The sequence below is a fragment of the Acanthochromis polyacanthus genome, chromosome 16 (genome assembly GCF_021347895.1).
Source record: "Acanthochromis polyacanthus isolate Apoly-LR-REF ecotype Palm Island chromosome 16, KAUST_Apoly_ChrSc, whole genome shotgun sequence".
Classification (NCBI taxonomy): domain Eukaryota; kingdom Metazoa; phylum Chordata; class Actinopteri; family Pomacentridae; genus Acanthochromis; species Acanthochromis polyacanthus.
Genome location: NC_067128.1, coordinates 11,374,845 through 11,396,020, shown reverse-complemented (window position 1 = coordinate 11,396,020; position 21,176 = coordinate 11,374,845). Strand labels below are relative to the sequence as shown.

The window sequence follows — 21,176 nt, the reverse complement described above, 5'->3', positions numbered from 1 at the left end:
ATTTTACACAAAAGCAAGTATCCCACTGTTCAGTTAAAAAGAAATGTGGTTACAAATTTAAATCATTTGATATTGAAGTGATATTGCAGAGGTTTGTACTCAGTTCTGTGTGAGCATCTGAAGTTAGAGTGTTTCTGACTATAACAGAATGAGACAACAGAGAAACATTTGTCCAGTTAAACTTCAGTTCAGTACTTTTTGGTTCAATTTAACCAACAGGTAAATCAATACAAATATCAGATAAGACTAAAACTTAGCTAAAACAAAACTTAAAAGACTTTGAGAGTTATCACTTACAGATTAATCAATTTAATTATCGCATCATGAATATAATTGTGCAGCATAGTTTCTTCCCTGGCCACATATACATAAACAAGGTGAATATCCATTTACAACACATCAAACATAATCAGAAATTTGAACTTTATTAAGAGAAAAATCAAAATAAAGCACATGAACTCGCAGTGAGAGAAAATCACAGCATCATGTTGACACCTCAGCTGGTTGGATATTTTAGGAATGACACTGTTGGTTGTTGTTTACAGTTTAGTTTGGTGAACAGTTTTCTGCTTCCAGTCTTTGTGCTAGGCTAGTCTAAGCAAGTCATAGACCTCTTTGTGCCACACACACAGACATGGAAAAGGTTTAAAATGTTGCACATTTAACAAAAAGTCCTCTTCAACACATTGCTCTCATTGTTTCTTTAAATCAAAATCTGCAAATTGTTTAAACTAACACCTACAAACCCTGTAAAAACAACATGAGTTACTACAAAGACCTCGGTCGACAACATTTCAAAAGGAAGCAGAGGAGGAAGATAGAGACAGAAAACAGATGAAGGCATCAAGTTTTTACAGAGAAACAAAGAAATATTCCCAGGTTTCCTCCAAATCGTGCTGTTAAGTAAAGTTGTCACGAATTTGCTCCGCTAAAGCACAAGATGAACTTCCATCCTCCATTATGTGGCCTCGACTTGTAGAGCAGCTGAATAGTTGTCTTTTTTCTGTGTAATGTACAAACAGAAAACCCTCTGTAAGATCTGCTATTCCATCAGAGAACTGGGAGGCTGCAGTTATTTTCATTGCTAACACATCTGACATGTTTAACTTGTGTTTAAAAGTGTTTAATGTATGAAAAGAAAACTGGGGAAACAAAACATTTCCATTTGAGAAGCTACTACCGCTCATCTCTTAACATTTTTGCTTTTGAAAAAAGACTTAGCCTAATGTTCATTACAGATAATGGCAAGAAAAGCACCTGATGGTTAAGACACGGCTCACAATGTCACCATCTGGACTCCCAGTAGGGGAACCATAGCCGCTCCAAACTGACTGCCAAAGACAAAAGACAATGCAGAGATTAACCGGTTTTTCAAACTCTTAACAAGCTGTGAGTTATCTTGTCCCCTGCAGGCCTCTGTTAATGTTCTTCTCTTTGTGGTGCTTGATGACATTATCTAGCAACAGCCTCAGAAATGGAAAATTAAAAAATGGAAAAGGTAAATTACTGTTCTGATTTATTTATTATCCAGCACCCTTCCTTTACAGATTTGTACCTTTAGAAGGTCATTTAGAAACTAAATGTACAAGTCTGCTTTCATGACATTTAAAAATGTCCCTGTCATTTCTTTTTCTGAGTAATGCACTCTGGAGTACAAAAATTTACTCATCTTAAAAACTTAAAACCACAATGAACAGTTGTTCGTCGATGTTTTTAAAAGCTGTGGTTACACTCGTACCATCTGAAGGCAGAAAACGCTGGTGGTCCATCAAACCTGCAGAGCTCTGAGGACAATGCAGCTGGACTTCAAACATCTGTCCAAGCTTGTCTGGATCGAGTTTTTGTTCTTATCCCTCAGGATGAACACTGAATTCTCGTCGCTCTGCGTTCTGGAAGGGATCCAGTTGGGGATGCATCATCAGAGCAGCTGATGGCTTCAGTGATCCACGATGATGCTAGCTAGTCACAGGAACCCGGACCTGCTGGGAGGGCACCTCATGCTCTGCGGCGGCGGTCGGGACGTTGATGTTGGGATCGTCATCCACTTGGTAACACTTCCCCAGGTTCTTGATGATGTTGAAGTTGGACCGGGCCATTTCTGCCAGGCTGTTCTCCAGAATCCAACCGTATGACTCCAAGTCCGGATCACCCAGCAGGAGAACGTTCTCCATGGCCGTCTGCAGGTAGCGGACACCCGTCAGAACCAGCAGCTGAAGGGAAAAGAAACATGCAGCATATTGAGTGTAGAAGGCGTTACAGTAGGAATAGACCAATGTGTTGTTTTTTTGTTTTATTTTACTGCTAATTAGGAAAGGCCAATAACAGCTATTTTGAACTGATATACATTAAATGTAAAGTTTTAACAGCATGTGACAGCAGAGAACCTGCCATTTATAATGTTATTAATAAGGGTGGCTACAAATGAATATGTAAAATAAAAATGGCAGTGATTTAATTAGGACACCTCCTCTACTTATGTTGGATCGACTGAGATTGACCAGTTTGTCTCCTGCAAGTACGTCTGCTGTTCTTCTGTATTTTCTTAATCTTTCACTGATTTATGGCTTTTATTGGCCACTAAGGCCCAAATCTCAAAGCATTATTAATCATTGTTTTTCAGGCTTTGTTTTTTTTCAGAGAAATTTGCCTTCGAACTGCTAATGCTAGCCATTAGCATAGCTTTAGCCACTGTGAGAGGAGCTAGTTTCCTAGTTTGGGGCAACAAGCTTGCGTTTCTTGTTCAGTTTTTGCTGCTTGCTTGAGACATTTCTGAGACCAGAGTGATGACAGACAGAGAGAGGATGTGAAAATAGCACATTTAATGTAATGATGATCGGCCACTAAAAATAGCAATGCCCAAAATTAAAAAAGATAAAAAAATCAAATGTCAGCCACAACAATCAGTTAGGTTAATAATCAGTTTATCCCTTAACTAAATACAAATAATTTATCACTGTTACAGATATGTATAAAAAGTTAACTTCCTTTGTATCAATACAGCTCTTAAAGGGGAACTTCGTTTTTTTTCAACCTGGGGTCTGTTTTCATATGTCATTTCATACATGTGAGTGATGGAGAAATGAATTTTCGACATAGCTCCAGTATTTAGCCAGGCAGGCAGCTTAGCAGCTCAGCTAGCGAAAAGTCGCGCGATTTTGGAACGAGATTCGCTTTCTAGCGTCCCGAGATTTGGATACAGACCACAACAAATAGCGATCGCCAAGTAATGTGGAGGTTTTCCTTCACTTCTCATCTCTAGTATGTTGTGGGACACTCATTGAGACTATCCCAGCCAGTCAGTGTGGGGAAAAAAAGCACGTTAGGGCGGACTTTGATGCGGGGGTGCAAGTTGCCCCATACTTTTCGCTAGCTGAGCTGCTAGCTGAGCTGCTATGCTGCCTGCCTGGCTAAATACTGGAGCTATGTCGAAAATTCATTTCTCCATCACTCACATGTATGAAATGACATATGAAAACAGAACCCAGGTTGAAAAAAACCGAAGTTCCCCTTTAATGTGCAGTACTTTCCTATGAGCTGCAGCTTAATGAAGCACTTAGATGGAGCTCAGTGAAGTCTGATAAATGTGGTCAGTGGAGCTGAGAACTAGAAGATCAATAAGTAAACAAATCTGGGTGGAGTCAGAAAGCTCAACACCTTTACCACAGGACGCATCAGCTGCTACTAACACACCCCAGTCTCCCACCTGACTGTCAGAGGTCCAAGTGCATTGTGGGTAATGAAGACAAGAAAGAATGAGTGGGCAAAAAAGATGATAACGCCATCATGCAAAACATTTTTTTCTTCTCATAGCTTTTTCAGTGCGCTAACATCATGTGTCTCTCTTACAGCTCTTCCAGTACAAGAACATAATGTAACACCGGTCTTTCTTCTGTATAGCCCTCCAAATGAAATAACAAAAATGGAGCAGTCATTTTCCTGTAAATATTTAAGTACAATTATATGCTCAGTGTGAGTCCTATAGTTGAGTACATTATCCATCATATCAAATCTATATTTATTAACTATGTCTATAGTCTTTATTATATCTTTACTTTTAACATTTTTGAACTTTTTTATTTGTTGTTGTGTTTCCTACTGTGCTTTATTTGTGTAAAGCTGCTGTAACGTATGAATTTCCTCAGTGAGAAGTCAATATCAATCCTGTTTTTGCAAAAATGCCTTTTTATCTGTTCACCACTGGTAAACACGTGTATATTGTTTATGTTCCTTTGTAGTTTCGCTTATTTTTCTTTATTTATTTCTCTGGCTTACAACTGGGACCGAGTACTAATTTCGTGCCACCTCATGTGAATCTTATCTCATCTTATCTTAGCTTAGCTTATTTTATCTTATTGTATTGTATTGTATCTCATTGTTTTGCATCGTATCTTTTCGTATCGTATCGTTTTTTATCTTATCGTATCTTATCTCATTGTATCGTAACGTATCGTATTGTATCACATCTCATTTCATCTCATTTTAATGCTGCATCAGTTTTGATTGTCCAAATATGTTAAAGGAGAGAAATGCTAAATCTGTGGATGTCTCCTTTTACTTCCTGCTTCCTTTCCTCCTTTGGTATCCACAAATCTGTTTCACCTTAAAGTGTCTTTGAGGTGAAACAGATTTTTCCCTGCAGACATTTAATCCGAGCCAGCAGGCAAACTCTGCCCCCGTCAGTACCTCAAACAGCCAGATGAGCAGCACGGTGAGGCCGATGGACTCCATGATGCCGGTGTAGTGGTCCAGCAGGGCCTGTCGACAGCCTCTCCTCCACAGGTTCTGCTGCTGGCTCTCCTGGTCGTAGTGCAAGCGGGCCGTTCGGTTGTTGAGGTGCTGCTGGATGCAGGGCCGAGGGGAGAAGGTGCTGCAGCAGCTGAAGGGAACACCGTCCATCAGATACTTCCCTTCCACGTTACTCCTCAGCCGGCTGCAAGAGAGGAGAAGCCGGATGTTAGGTAGTACCAGTCATTTCTCCTACAACTGAACCCACACCCCTGAAAATAGATGCTTTATAGCAGGTTTACCTGTATTCACTGTTATTATACAGACTATTCCTTGTTTTGTTAAATTACAAAAAATAACTGACAAAATCATAGTAACAAGTTTCCATGTAAACGCTAACCCTACCAAAATGGTCAAAATTGTAAATAACAGCAATTTGTTCTTTTAGAATGCTTGACCACAAAACCTTACTTTTTAAAACACTATTTAAATTTGAGTGGGTTTAGCCATCTGATTCAGATGCTTCTGGGGAGACTTTGACAGACCCAGAACTCACTGGAGGGATTATACATCTCATCTGGCCTGAGAACACCTCAGGTTCCCCCAGGAAGAGCTGAAAGCATTGCTGGGGGAGGGATGTTTGGAATGACCTGCTTGGCCTGCTGCATCCACGATTCGACCCCGGATAAGCGTAAGACAATTTAAGTTTGCATTGATGTTATTTGAGAGGAAAAAAAATGTTAATGACTGAAAAACGGTAAATAATTTTTTCAACTGTTATTTTACAGATTTTCCTAATTTTGTTAAATTACAGATAATATCTTATAAAATCACAGAAAGAAAGTGTTATTTACATGTTGAGTATTGAAAAACAGTCCAAAATGGTAAATAATGTGACCATAAAATGACACGATTTAAATCTACTTAAAATTGTCGTTAATTTAAAAATATTTGACCTTTGTTTTCACTGTTCAATGTTACAATATTCCACAGTTTTTTGATGTGTTTTTTGTGGCTCCAGTGCTGCTGGATTTTCATAACTTCTATGAATATTTCATAATGAATTTTTTTATTAAATTAATTTTTTACAGTGTGCCATATATGCTTACTTAATCTTCTACCGTATCACAGCCATCTGTAATGACAGCAACAAGACTTGAGCTGTAAACCTGAACAAAACTGTATGTCACACACCTGTTAATATTTTTACACCAGCAATGATGCTTTATTATATTATCCACCTACCTCATATCCATAAAGTGTCAATAACCCTGTGTTTATTGTTAATGATTCTATTCATTCCTGTAACATCAGAATCTGCACAATTTAAACTAAACTTTTGGTTCATTTTTTATTTATAGCAAGACTTAATGGCAAAACTTTTCTTAAACCCATTACCCTTGTTTAAACATGTATTTATTTTGTGGCAATACTTGTGTATTTGTACACATATTTGGCCAATAATAAAGGTTCCATTTCCTATATTATTGTGAATATTTTTGGATGGCTGACTGGATAAAATAGAAATCTGAAGCTGCCATCCTGGACTCTAGAAAATTTTTGATTCCCCACCTTTTGCTGACATTTTATTACAAACGGCAACTTGATTAACTGAGAAAATAATGTGTCGTTGCACTGCTAACCAAATACTCAGAATACTGCAGCTGAAATGTCTTGAGTTGATGCATTAAACCATCACTGAGTTCATTTGCAACTTCTATGCTACATTCTGCTGAAATTCCTCGCTAAGAGGTGATCATAAATCTTGAGATAGGAGTGACCACTGCAGGGTGGACTGATGTCTGAGTGCTGAATACAGACAGGTTATATTGTGACATCTGAACCTGAGCTGAACTTTGCTGCTTAATCTTAAATAATCCTGTGACTTTTAACCCCAGCAGCTCTTAGGCTTAACTGCAGTGGACCAGTGGCCTCAATCTGAAAATACTCTGTTTACTGTCTGCTAACAGAGAGACATCACCACTAATATTTCCATGAACCAATCAGATGTTCAGGGACAACAACGGTTCTGTAAACAAAGGAAGAAGGAATTATTTCTACCTGAAATAATTTCACCAGAAATGTGGCGTTTAATGGATCTGGATTCCTGTAGAGTTCAGTAGGATCTACTAGAATCTGTGAAGTTTCCTTATGATTGACAATGTTTGCCTGTTCGCACATTCTGTTGCTTGATTTGTTTACGTTTGGTTACTGCTTCTGCATCCAGTGCTTCTTCATCACAAACAGCTAATCTATTGTAAAGCTCTACACTTCACTGAAAACCTGTGGGAATTTCTAATTCTGACAGAATCCTCCAGGTTCTCGAGGAATTCCCACCATCAGAGTAGATCTGTATTAATCCTCTGAACTGTAGACCAGCCACCCACCGGTGAGTTTTAAAGGTCACTTTATGTTTCATTTTAAATCCCAAATTATCAAAGCCAGAAACTGCAAACACAGAAAGAATTGTGGGATCTTTAACTTTCTGATGGATTGAAATAACCATTTGTGATGTGATGTTTCTGTTGCAAACTGTTTCAAACTCAAATCCGCTTTAGTTTTTACATTTCGAATTGTAACTGTGTCATACGGCACTAAAGGCATTTTAAGTTCTTTCTACTGCTAGTCATGGTTGTGTTGTTTCCATAGAGGTGCAGGACTTCATAATGCTGTGAGGAATGAGCCCACAGTGAATTAAAATGTGACGGGAGCAGCAAATGCCCAGAAAGTCCTTCAAGTTTGAAAGGTTAACCTGGAGCCACTAGAATCTGAAGAAATCTACTAGGTGACCAAAGAATCTTCTATAACTGAAGGATTTACTGGAATCTAAAGCCTCCCAGCAGATGTGGTTCCACTTACTCCACCACAGCGCTGTTGGTCATGTCCAGGTAGCGGCTGCTGATCCACTGGATCTGGAACCAGTCCCGGTACCCAGTGTTCCCACAGCACTGGAACTGGATCTGCAGCATGTCCACGGTCCTCTTGAGGTAGCAGCGGCCCGGCGTGTCCGTGTCCTTGTAGTACCGCATGGCGTTCCTCAGGCCCAGGAACAGGGACTCCTCCAGCTGGCTGCGGATGCTGTAGCACATGAGCGCCCCGGCCAGGACGCAGGACGTGAAGAAGAAGGTGCAGATGATGTAGGGCATCATCACCAGCTTCCAGCGCAGGAACTTGTTGGTGTCGGCGCAGTCCAGGCAGATCTGCCCGCCGAGGTAGTTGATGCAGCAGGCTGCCAGGCCCGTGGTGATCAGCATGTGTGGCACGTAGAAGGTCCCATATTCTGACATCACCTCCGCCCATTTCTGGATCTCTACTTTGAGGAACAAGCCAAGGCTGAAGAGAATCACTCCGGTCACCACGGAGATCCAGTTGAGCAGCCAGAGAACCTCGGCTAGCTTCTCTCTCTCTGCCTTGCTGAAGGTCACCCTACCGACCGCCATGTCGGTCCTCCGGTCTGAAAATGTTTCACGTCCAAAAGGCTGCAAGCATGGTCAAAAACTGGAGTTTATTAAGGTGCAGCAGCGTTTAGGACCACTAGGTGCTGCATCGGAATCTTCTCTCCTGTCATAATCCCAGTCAGCATCTCATTCAATTAATCATTTCCTCCTTAGTTTGGATCCAGGCTGTTTGTTGGCCTCTTTGAGTCCTCAAAGTTTCTTCTAAGAGGTTTGTTAAGGCGTCACCTTTTCATTAAATACCAATAACTGAAACATTCTAGAAGTCCTGAGTTTCTTTCATTCAATTAATTTGTGAAGATAAAGGCACCAGAACAGTGGTAGGTTTTAAAAGTTACAGTCAGCTGTATCCAGGGGTGTTCTATGGTTGGATGTTTTGCATTATTCTCCATTTGTGTCAAGTCACTTTTGCTTATACAGCCCAACATCACAAATATACACTAAGAGACTTCACAGTCTGTCTGTTGGACAACATCATGTCTGTTTAAACCCTCGATGCCTGCTGCTCGGTTTTGTAAATCTGTGGCTCTGGCTGACAAAAACGCCAAACTCAAGGCGTCAGACCCTCCTGTCATAAGGAAGATGTCATAATTTGCTCATACAGTCGAGTTGCAGGCTTCATGTTCAGGTCAGATGGGCTCAGAGGTCAGAGGTCAGCGTTTGGTGTGAGAGGAGAAGAGTGTCATAAGGAGCTTAGCGAGGTATTTTAGCCACTCTTGACTGCAATCCAGCAACTCCAAAGACAGCGTGTGACCACTGCAGGGGAGGAAGAAGTTCAGAGTTTAATAAAAGTGGGGCTGATATCACAAAACATCATCAGAACATCATCAGAACACTGGTTGTGTGTTTGTTTCCCTTCGGTCTGAGTCAGATGAATCATATAATCACATCCAGCCAGTTAGCAGCTCCACAGACAGTTTCTCATTCTGATCAGTTACTTCAGCAGTGAAATATTCTGATTCAACTGAACAGAGACACAAATTCAAACATTCTTTTTTTCTCTTGTACTCTCTTATTTTTATCTGTCTAATTCATAGATTTCACTATTTAAGAAAACTGTTTCTGAAAACTTCTACTTCAGAGCTTTTTTTTTTTAAACTTTTTTACGACACAATGACTTATTCTTTTATCTACGTATGAACAAAATGCAAACAAAGACAAGTGGATGTGAAAATGGCGTCCCAGATCCACTCGTCCATCCAGTTTACGCTTCACTGAGGATAAAACAACGGACAGATTTTTACCTTTGCTGACATAAATGTGTCGAACATCTAACTTCAGCTGCTGGTCTGTCTCCACTCCGACCTCCCACCATCCTTTGGCAAGGCAACTCCCGCCACAGGTAGAGCCATGAAGGAAATATTGCAGCCCAGAAAAGGAGTTTTGAAGAGTCCGTTAACTTGCCATCCTGTGCTTGTAATCTCCTTACAGCTAATCAGCCTTGTAGTAAGCTGTGAACTCTCCAACACCCCTATTCAACCAGCTGGACCATCAGCAGGACGTCTATCAGCTCATTTTCATTTTAAAAGGTTTATCTTTGTTTGTTGAGGATGAGATACAGAACAGAACATTAAGAGAACATCAACAGAACATTACCTCAGAGCTGAGTGGAAAACTACAGGACAGAGAGGACAAAGTGACGAGGATGAGGAAGAGTGGGACCAGTATTTAAACTAAGTTTCTTTTATTAATTTAGAAGTGTGTATTGTAACATGGATAAATAAACAAACTTGTAGAGAACAAACAATAAAAAGCAAAAAAAGTTCCAGAAAAAATATGTCAATGTAACATGTGGTAAACAGAGACAATTAAATTAACTGAAAACCACTGAAATCCCTGTTTGTGGCTTTTCTGCTGATTTTCGTTTTGGACAGCAGGGGGCGTATTGTGATTGTTGTATTCGCGGTAGTTCTGAGGTCAAAAGAATAAGATACCGGAAGTTGTGTTAAGAGAAATGGTAGCGGATCGGGACAGTAAGAAAATGTTAATAATGCCGTGTTATGAAAGACTGAATTATGAAATATAGTGACAGAGTGGTAAATTGTTTTTTATTTACATTGAAAATCCACTTTATGTCCGTTTACTGTGCTTAGAAGTACCAATGGTTAGAGAACGAAAACACTGCTGCTGGTGCTAATCGTCCCTGTGCTAGGTATGAGCCTTCCAGTGTATTATTTTATCTTCTCAGTTCCGTGAAATATTAATGTATTGTTCTATGCATTGTATTTGTAACTTCTTTTTGCTACTGTGTTAAGCACGGGAGTTTATACAGGGTAATAATGTGTGTTTTATTTATCCACTAGGTGCCACAGCCGTATGTTTCTTGTAGGTTTCTATTTTTTGTATGTTTCTAGTACTGTTTCTGGTACTGTTTCTCATATCATTGTTAAGGTATTGTGCCACAGGTTTTGTGAACAACATTTCATTGGGTAATTTCTATTAAATGTAAAATAAACTGGGAAAAAACCCTCACAAATTTAATTTGAAGTATTGGTGTCTGATTTAACCCGTCTTCTTCAAAAAGATGTAATACTGTAACATTTAAAACCTATAATAACTGTGACGATAACGGCAAATATTTGTAAAATAATTCTATTTTAAGCTGATTGAATTACAGTAAAACAGTAATTTTATAGTCACAAATTGTTAAAAATTCAAAAAAATCTAAAAAAAAAAAATTCCCTGTGAAAATACCGATTTTTCAAAAAGACATTATGTATAATTTTTTTGCCTGTTTTTATACAGCCAACATGTAAAATGATAATTTTTTTCTGTAATTCAACTAAATATCAACTGTAAATTATCAAAAATCTGTAAAATAATAGTTGCAAAAATGATCAATCTAGTGTAATTTTGCAGTCAAACATCGTAAAATAACAAATTACCTTTTTTTTAAAAAAAAAAAAAGCAGGTTTTTGATGTGGGCATTATTTATAGTTTTTCCCATGTATTGTTTTTTTACAGTTAGCATAGAAATTATTACTTTTTTCTGTGTTTTTGCAACATAATATATTATTATAATATAATTATAGATTTAAAGTAATATTTAGAAGATATTATAATATATTGTTTTATTAATTGAATTGGTAAAATGGCTACTTATACACATACTTTTTTTTAGCAGATTTGTATCCATTTAATTCTTCAGTAATATTTATAATATGTTATAAACATACTATAGTATTTTATTAACCTAACAAAATTGGGAAAATTACTAAAATATATATTTTTTGTGAACAGATTTTTCTCAATTTAGTTCTTCAGCTATATTTATAATATATTGTAAATATAATATATTATTTTAGTAATTTAACAAAACTGGGAAAATTGGTAAAATAACTAAAAATATAAATATTCCCTGCAAAATTTAGTAGTTGTCTGTTGAAATCTTAAGCTCACTGTGCGTCCAGCGCCCTCTGCTGCCTCATGTCTGTAAGTAAAATGCTGTTGACTCACTCTGTCGCAGTTTGAGGAGATTTTTAATGCTGGTTAATGACTAATAACATCATCAGAATGACTCCTCGGTAACTGTTGCTGCTTTAATCTGAGATACAGCTTCATTTCCACACACTGAACATTTTACATGGATTTAAAAGCAAAACGGCATTTTTTTGTTTGTTGAAAAACGTTGGATTTGTTGGGTTTCTCTGTATAAATGTTGGAAGGTCTTCACTTTGCTGTGTGAAGTAACTGAAGATGACATACATTATAAACTGATGCTATGTAAATGAAACTTAACTAAACTGAAATTAAGTGAATTAACAGCGAAACCCTGACTTTTCTTAATATGATTCACAAATAGATTGCATCTTGTAATTTGGCCAAATGCCATTATTTATATGTATCTTGAGTATTCTAAGATTATTCTAATTGTAATTCAGTTACAATAGTATAGTTTTTGCATTATTTAATTTCATTTGACTGTATTTTCTTTTCTTTTTTGTGTAGAAAACACATTTAATGCAGAAACAAGCTTCAAACATCACAGATGGCTGTTTCCAGGTAAAAAGTGACACGGCTGGGATGTGCTTGTTGTCGCCATGGTGACCCGTGTTGCTTTGTTTTTTATTAGTCATGTTGTTACGTCTGCACTGTTCACAGCTTGTTTCTGGATTTGGAGCGTTTCTTCTAAATGCTGCGTCTTTCTGACCAGCGAGCAGTTCTCATGTCTCACGCGTGTCCTCAGACTGCGGTATGTTGAGCTCTTTAAAGATGGAACGAGGACATTATTTCATTTCGTTATTTCATATTTATGTTCATAAAATATAAACCTGAAAAGCAAACGGTCATCACAGCTGTCAGACAGATGTATTGCAGTAAAAAACAAAACTCTGAAGTGTCGTGAAATACAAATACTGTAAGAATCAGAACACAGTGAGCCGTCTTCATGCAGGGACGACATATCGGCTTCATTTAGCGGCTGATGGTTGAAGACAAAGGAACTCCTCTCACACATCTATTTCATGAGACAGGTGCGTAGGAGAAGGACGAGCATATTCAGAAGTTTCAAACTTACTCCCACTCACTGCCTTAACTTGCAGAAGTGCATGTATTTGCAACATTTCAGTGTGAGACATTCATCAGACAAGGCTCTGTGTGGATTTGTGGACGCTTAGATGTTAAACTGCATGTATTTTAGTGGAGCAGGGTCCTCAGTGAATTTGTTATTGAGGTTATTTACTGTTGATGCTAACCTTTTCTGTGGTGCTTATCTCAAGTTTTGGGCTCTTCACCAGCTCTGTGGGAGAGTAGCAAAGAGAAAGCCACTGTAGAAAAGGCTAAAAAGTTTACTGGAAGATTCTGAAATTAACTGGGTCAATATATAATTTGAGGGGCTTTTGAAGTCCTTAGGATAGGTGGCATACATTTTTATTAAAGGCTAAAAAAATGTTTTTTATATTCATTATAATCACGTCTTTACAAATTTCATAATTATTTATTATAGAAACAATCACTTATTAATAAAAATGACTGGATATCACTAAAATGTCAACTAAATTTATAACAACCACTTTCTAATCAGCTAAACAATAATAAAATGAGCTTATTCAAAAATTGTTTTGATTGTGTTCTTTTTATTAAATTGAGATAATCATGATGGTATCTTTTTTGGCAATATATCAAATTTTATGTGGAAAATAACAAATTGTATCTGTGTCTGAGAAATCACTTTCAAGTTATCCATTACAAAAACACCTCTCAAGGAAATGTGTTAATTCCAGATCACATGACCTGCTCCACGTGATGTCATTTCCGTACGAAAACTGGAGCTGTTCAGTTTTGCACAGAACTATACACAAAAATAGTGTCTATTTCATAAATTTTTATGTGTTTTGCATTAGATTTTACAATTACTTCACAGTCTATTTGTCTTTTATTGACAGCTTCATGTATTTCATGTTTTCTGACATCTGCGTTTGCCGTTGAAGGCAGTGTGCTGGTTGGTGTAGCATGGCCGGATTATTTATTTATTTGATTCTATTATTCTATTTATGGTTTATTTAGCAGTGTCAGTGCACAATACATCAATCAGATGCTGCTATTTTCTATCATTAGTCCCTGGATGGAGGCTACGAGTGACATGAAGTTACAGAGATAAAAGACAACAGTCAGTTGTAGTAAATACGAACCAATCAAAAAGAACACAACAGCAAACCAAAGCCACTTTCCAACCAGGTAGAACACCATTAATAATCCACTCTCAGGACCAAAGCTTAAGTGTCTCTGAGCTCTATAACCTGATTCTTCAACCACGTTTCCAAACTACATTAAAAATCGCACTCAAAGGTAAAGAATTTTACATCCCAGTTCTGTCCAAATGTGGTAGACTGAAATTTAACAGAACACTCCCCTCTAGTGGAAGCTCCTGTTGACCTAAAGCTGCACTAAATGTTACAACTGAGGCTGTGGTGCTGGAATGTGAACAATATTCTACAATAAGTCAATATTAGCCTTAAACAGAAAGATCTCAGATGTTAAAAGATGATTCTCTTCAACTATACAAGTGATGTCAAACTCATTTTAGTTCAGGGGCCACATGCATCCCAATTTGATCTCAAGTGGGCCGGACCAGTATAATCACAGCATAATAACCTGTAAACAATGACAACTCCAACAACATTCTGAAAATGTTCACATTTAATAAGCAACCGGAAATTTCTTGAGAAAAATAAGTGCAATTTCATGAGGTCCTGTGGCCTGATCAGGCTGAAGGAATTGATGCAGATGTGGTGTAAATATTTGTATACTGTACTGTGTACAATACAGTGCTGTATTTTTTGTCTAGCATTATTTTTATTTTATGTTGTACAGTCAGGCACTGCAATGGCCCCGTCTGATTTATTTATAGGATGCATTTGTGTTTAAGTTGTCATTTTTGAGGGCGATATCATTTTTTTTTACACTTCATGTGAAAACAGCGAGAGAGGAGTGTGTTGTATTTAGCAGTGCAGTGTCCTGCTTTTGCTTCGTGTGTCTTAATTTTGAAAACAATACAAAATTTGACAATAAAGTGCGCTTTTGACACAAGTGTGCAGTGCTTTGTGAATTGTGTAAAGAAAATAGTGTGCAGTGTGCTGGGAAATGTGTGCTATTTTTCAGAAACAGTGTCTTATCAATTGAGAAAAACTGTATTATAGCAGTTACTTTTACTGATAAATTGCTATTCATGTCATCTCTGTAATTTTTACACTTTGCAAAGTCATCCCACAGGCCAGATTGGACCTCCTAGCGGGCCGGTTGTGGCCCGCGGGTCGTATGTTTGACACCCCTGAACTATATAGATATAACGATGAGAGTGAGTCCATTATTTTAAGTGCTCACTTATAGAAACTATGAAGTTGTTGATGCTTCGTGTGTCTGAGAGCAGGTTGTGATACATTATGAAAGAAGGAGCAGAATCACTGAGTAGAGATAAAATGCATCTGAGACTGCTGGAGAAGAAAGCTCTGTGTTGAGTTTGTTGAAAGACTTGAGAGACAAGCTGCAGGCTTGCTGCATGACATTTATGTCTCCATATTTACATTTTTTATTGAAAATATATTAAAATTCAATGAAATTAAATTAAAAAAACTGAACAACCAAAATAAAAATAAATCAGATATTGCATTGAAAAATAAAATATAATACATAAAATATGAAAAAACATACAATTAAATGTAAAACAATGAAATCTAAAATAAAATAAAAACGCAAGAAAACATGAAATAATACTAATAATACAAAAAAGCCTAAAATAAAACACAAATGCAATAAAATTAAAATACTAAACAATAAATCCTTAAATTCACTAAACAAGCAATGAATTTTAAATTAAAGTACAAGACATAAAATAAAAAATACTGAACAATTAAACTAAAAATAAGGTACAGTGAAACTTTTAATTACATATTTAAAAAATTAATATAGCTTAAAATTAATTTTTAATTCTGGAATAAAATGTGTATATATGCAATAGATCGGACAAGGTACGTTTTATCCGTTTGATTCCCGGCTATAAAAGACACAAGCAGAAACAAAAAATCAAGCCGTTTTTTCATTTTTTCGTTTTGAGCAAAAAACAAAAAAGCAGGAAACGGTTCGTTTTTTCGTTTTTTCGTTTTGAACAAAAAACAAAAAAACAGGAAACGGTTCGTTTTTTCGTTTTTTCGTTTTCACCCCCAAAATGAAAATATGACTCCATATTTCGTTTCATTGGTGGGCGGGGCTTCGGAGCCTGCCAGTGCACAATAAAGCTCCTGCCCATCACAATAAAGCTCTTGTGCTGGCATTCATAGACAGACTGACTTTCATTGTATTGCCTGCCCCCACTGCACTTCCCCTAACTCTAAATCAAAACAAGTCGTGTACACAGTAATGGCAGTCATAACCAGTGGTGTAGTCTAGTTTTTTCTAGTGTGTATACTCCAACCTCATAAACCAAAGCCAGGTCAGGTTCTCATATATGTGCGCGTGCACTCACATGTCCACACACACACACACACACACACACACACACACACACACACACACACACACACACACACACACACACACACACACACACACACACACACACACACACACACACACACACACACACACACACACACGCAGCAGCAGCTCCTTTATTTCAAACTACCAATTAGATACTTATAGACATTATAGCGTCAGCAGCTCCTCCTCCTGCCATCAGGTAGACCTGATGTTTCCTCTTCATCAGGTAGACCTGATGTTTCCTCTTCATCAGGCTCCCTTTCCTAAATGTTAACCTTAGCTCCAGCTGTAGTGTTCCCTAAAGTGGCAGTATTCACAGGACAAGCAACAGGCTTATTAAAACACTGAAATAGTTTCATTTAGCTTTGCTTTCTTATTCTTATTTTTTCTCCACTGACTGATGTTGGGTCATTAGAAGTTCTAGACTCATGTCCCTCTTCTTCTAAGCCAGGGGTATTCAGCTAAAATTCAGAGAGGTCCAGTCAGCAAAGGTCCAGAACATCATAATGTCTAACTTGAGTTACTGTGATATATGCTGATGTAACCTGGTAGTTTTATTAGAGTCTGCCTGTAATCAAAAACTGACCGTCAAATAAATTCAGTACGGTTCAAAAACATTTTGACATTTATTAATAAATAACTTTTATGTAACTGTATATCTTAGAATAAAGTGCAGAACTTAAAAAAGCATGACTGAACAACCTGAATCAACTTCTATACATCTTTAACAATACATAAATCTCATAAATGTAAACATTTGAACACTTTTACATTTTTGTCTGTCTCATATCACTCCCCTAATATCTCTGCTGCTTAATGGGAGAACTGAGCTGCTGCTTGTTTGAGCCGTTCTCAAAACATATTTTGATTATGTTCATAGTTGAGAAAGCTGCCTTACAGCTGTTTGCTGAGCCAAACATGGTCAGCATGTGACCACAGTCTGTCCTCTAGAGATGTATAAGGCACAAAAGATACGACTCTCAGAGCCGATGCTTTGTAGTAAATCTGAAGAGCCGACTCCTAACGTATTTAATGGAGTATGGAGTTTAACACTGTCCTAGCAGAAAACATGTTACTGGATCCTAGATTAAAGAAGCTTGCCTTCAGTGACAACAGAGCTGTTGATGAGAAACTTCAGAGAATAAGAGCAGCAGTCTGACACCTCCACCATTAGAGGACCAAGTGGAGGAGGAACCTCAAACTTCTGCTGTGTGGAGGCTCTTTGATGGAAGAGCTACAGGAGATGATTCAGGAGAAATCCTCCAGCTGATGTGGTAATGGAGGATCATATCGAGAGGAAGCCCTCATCCAACCAGCAGACGACCCACTGAGCTGGAGCAGGACAAGGCCTCAGTCTGCCCCACCTGGTGAAGGTGATGGAGGAGAGACAACTTCTTCCATCTGAGAGAATCTTCTCAAAACACGGCAGATATTCACTGAAAGAAGAAATGTATCAGCCCATCCAAGCTCAGCCATCTGATTTTTTCTAAATGTCAGCCTGCTCTGAGGACATTTATACGGTTTGAATACTGAGTCTGGTTCTGGTTCTGTTCTGGTTCTGTGGGTTCATGTGCAGAGTTTTGTTCATTTATTTTTTGTGCAAAAAAGTTTGGTTGAAATAATAAACAAAAGCAAGAATACCTGTTTTGTAACAGAGCAAATGTACAAAATGAGTCAATTATAAAGCTTCTCATAAAAACACTGAATGAAAAAGAGTTTGTCAAAACACAAATGATTCATATTTGCCAGGTTAGGCAAAAACATGAGGCTACAAAGAATAATAAATTAGGAGCCATTTGGGAGCCGAAAGAACCGGCTTTTCTTTGGAAGCAGTGCCAAAAGCTCTCTGAAAAGAGCTGAACTTCCATCACTACTGTCCTCTCTGTCCCTCATCTCTCAGCTGCTTTTTGAAGGCAGAAGCTGCGATGCGATTCAGCGACGTCATTGGCTGAGTAGCATCACGTGGATGCCTGAACTCCTACATAATTGGTCTGTGCGTTTCTGAGCCGATAGACCAATGATAAACACTGGAAAGCTGTACCCTGCACCGGTAAAATAGAAGCGACCTGTCAAATTTACACCCGTATAGACGGCGTCCTGGGTCCGGATCCGGACCGCGGTCGGCCTTTAGTGAGCCCTGTTTCTCAGCCAGACACCTTCCCCCGTCCCATACAGCTTCACCGCTTCCTGACACAGAGAAAAGTGAACGTTATGTCAAAAAAAACATACTAATACATGTGTTTGCGCATTTTTAAGTGGTTATATGGAAATTCGGGACCTTTTCTAGTGGGTATAAGGCGTATACCTGCGTGTTTACACCCCTGGGTATACGTATCTTTGCGCATTTGTAAGTGGGTATACAGAAATTTGGAAAATTTTCTAGTGTGGGGTGTATACCTGCGTATCACGTAGACTACATCACTGATCATAGCTACATGTATGACGTTTGTAGCAAAAAAATAAAATAAAAAACGCGTGAAAATCATTTTAATATTTCAGAGTTAAGATGGATTAAATGCGCTGTCAAACAGCGCTGAGTGGAGCGGCTGACCGACCAAGACGGCGGCCGTATTTCTCGCTGCACAATACCCCGAGCAGCGTTGACCTGACCTGGCTTTGGTTTATGAGGTTGGAGTATACCCAGTAGAAAAAACTAGACTACACCACTGGTTATGACTGTCATTACTGTGTACACGACTTGTTTTGATTTAGAGTTAGGGGAAGTGCAGTGGGGGCAGGCAATACAATGAAAGTCAGTCTGTCTATGAATGCCAGCGCAGGAGCTTTATTGTGATGGGCAGGAGCTTTATTGTGCACTGGCAGGCTCCGAAGCCCCGCCCACCAATGAAACGGAATATTGAGTCGTATTTTCATTTTGGGGTGAAAACGAAAAAACGAAAAACCAACCGTTTCCTGTTTGTTTGTTTTTTTGTTCAAAACGAAAAAACGAAAAAACGAACCGTTTCCTGTTTTTTGTTTTTGCTCAAAACGAAAAAACGGAAAAACGGCTTGATTTTTTGTTTCTGCTTGTGTGTTTTATAGCCAGGAATCAAACGGATAAAACGTACCTTGTCCGATAGCATAAAATAAAAATACATGATAAATCTATATAAAATAGAAATACAAGAAAACGTGAAGAACTGCAAGTAAACACAAAATAAATCAAACAAATAAAAATAACAATTACACAAATAAAGCAAAAATACAATAAAACACTAAAATAAATTAGAAAAAAATGATCAGACATAAAATTAAATGCAGTAACACATTAAATAAAACAAAATACAATGAAATGAAAATGAAAAAGAAATGCAATGCAAACAACATAAACAACACAATAAAAGCAAACAATTACAAATTTAATAAATAAAATATATTAATAATAAATAAAATGCTAAATTGCAAAACATGGTTTTTAAAAATGAAATATAAAATAAAATGAAACGACAAAACAAAAAAAATTGAATTAAATATATTCTGCTGTCGATGCCTCATTGATTGTTTACTTTATTGTAGAAATAACAAACAAACAGTACTCTTTGTTTACTGATTTATTTGGTGATGTCACTGGGTGATGTCAGGGGTGGGTACCAGTCTCTCCCGGCTCCTGTCAATCACGCCATAACGTCATGTATCCGGAGCGTTTCCGGTGCAGGAGGGCGGGGCGTCGATGCTCCTCAGGGAGCGTCAGACTGAAGTCTGAGGAAAAACGGAGCGTCAAGATGCAAACACCAGCAGGAAGTGACATCCGGGAGAGCAGTGGCGGCTTGCACAATAAAAGCACAGACAACAGCTTTAATAGCTTTTAACGTGATACTTTTTCCGATTTTGAAATTTTAATTTGGTTAATATACTTTTTTTAAATGTAAATGAAAACGAATCATTTTAATTTTCCATTAAATAATAAAAAGATGATAACCTTCATTTTAAAATCAATTATTCAATTGTTTAGGATTTAAAATATCAGAAAACAGTTCAAATTTATACTTCATGTCTCAGGTAACTATAATACCAAGTTTACATTTAATATGATTCTATGATTATTCATAGTTGCTCATTCCTTTGTCAACTGACAAAATGCCCTCGTGAAATAGCAAAAATTAATTAATGGATAAATGTGAGATTAGTTTGATTAGTTTCATGGCAATAATTGTGTCAGGTTTAAAGCAAAAGATGTTTTTTTCACTATCAAATATTCTGCTTTTTTTTCTTTGATTGACCATTCAATCAAAAATCTTAATTTTACCAGGATGATTAATATAATGTCTTGTTTAAACCAGCCCAACATTTCAAAAACAGACACATCCAGCAAACAGTAACCCTGAGGAACTTTCCTTGACATTTTTAGTTCATGATCAATGTTGACAAGAATGTTTTTATTGTCCTGTTTTAAATTGCCCATTTTTATTTATTCTTGTTTTATGCTTTATTTGTGCTTATTTATGTTTGTATTTTTGCGTTTTATTGTATTTTTTAATTTATTTTTTATACATTTACTTGTCGTATTTGTATTCATGTGTGTTTTTAAATTCATGCTGTTTAAATATTGTTCAGTTTATACTTCGTTGTGAACAGCCCACTAGCAGACAATTTGTTGCTGAGCACGCTTGTTTTACTGTGAGCTCCAAGTGACCGAAAGTGGGTTTGTTCTCAGCAACTTGCACTGGATGATCGACCTGGATTCAGCCATATTCCCAGTGATCAGCACACGCGGCAGCTCCCTCAAACTCACCAAAAACCGACTCTAATCCCCCGGCGCTCTTCCCTCCCGGGTTTGACGGACATTTTGAGCCCAGCCCAGTCGGTCCCCGGAGCTCCTGGACCTCTTACCGGGCTGATACACCGACCGGCGGACATGGAACAGCGACGGTCAAACCTGAGAGTCGACGGTCTGCCCGACGTCCGATTTCTGAGAGGAAAGTCCAGATTTACCGGATTAAAGCTGATGCGGAGGGCGGACAGACGCGGGCTGCAGGCTGTTCGGTTCACCGACGCAACGGAGCGACGGTAACCGCGAAGATC

The 21,176-nt window shown here is 37.9% G+C and overlaps 1 protein-coding gene across 1 annotated transcript; it reads right to left on the bottom strand.

Annotated features, from left to right (window-relative positions):
• Positions 1–404: 404 nt before the first annotated feature.
• Positions 405–10,037, bottom strand: LOC110963902 (photoreceptor outer segment membrane glycoprotein 2-like). The gene is made up of 3 exons (XM_022212429.2): positions 7,585–10,037; positions 4,684–4,930; positions 405–2,210 (listed from the first exon to the last, which is right to left on the bottom strand). Exons 1-3 carry the CDS (start codon positions 8,163–8,165, stop codon positions 1,956–1,958), a joined length of 1,083 nt encoding a protein of 360 aa, XP_022068121.1. The 5' UTR covers positions 8,166–10,037; the 3' UTR covers positions 405–1,955.
• Between the last annotated feature and the right edge of the window lie 11,139 nt (positions 10,038–21,176).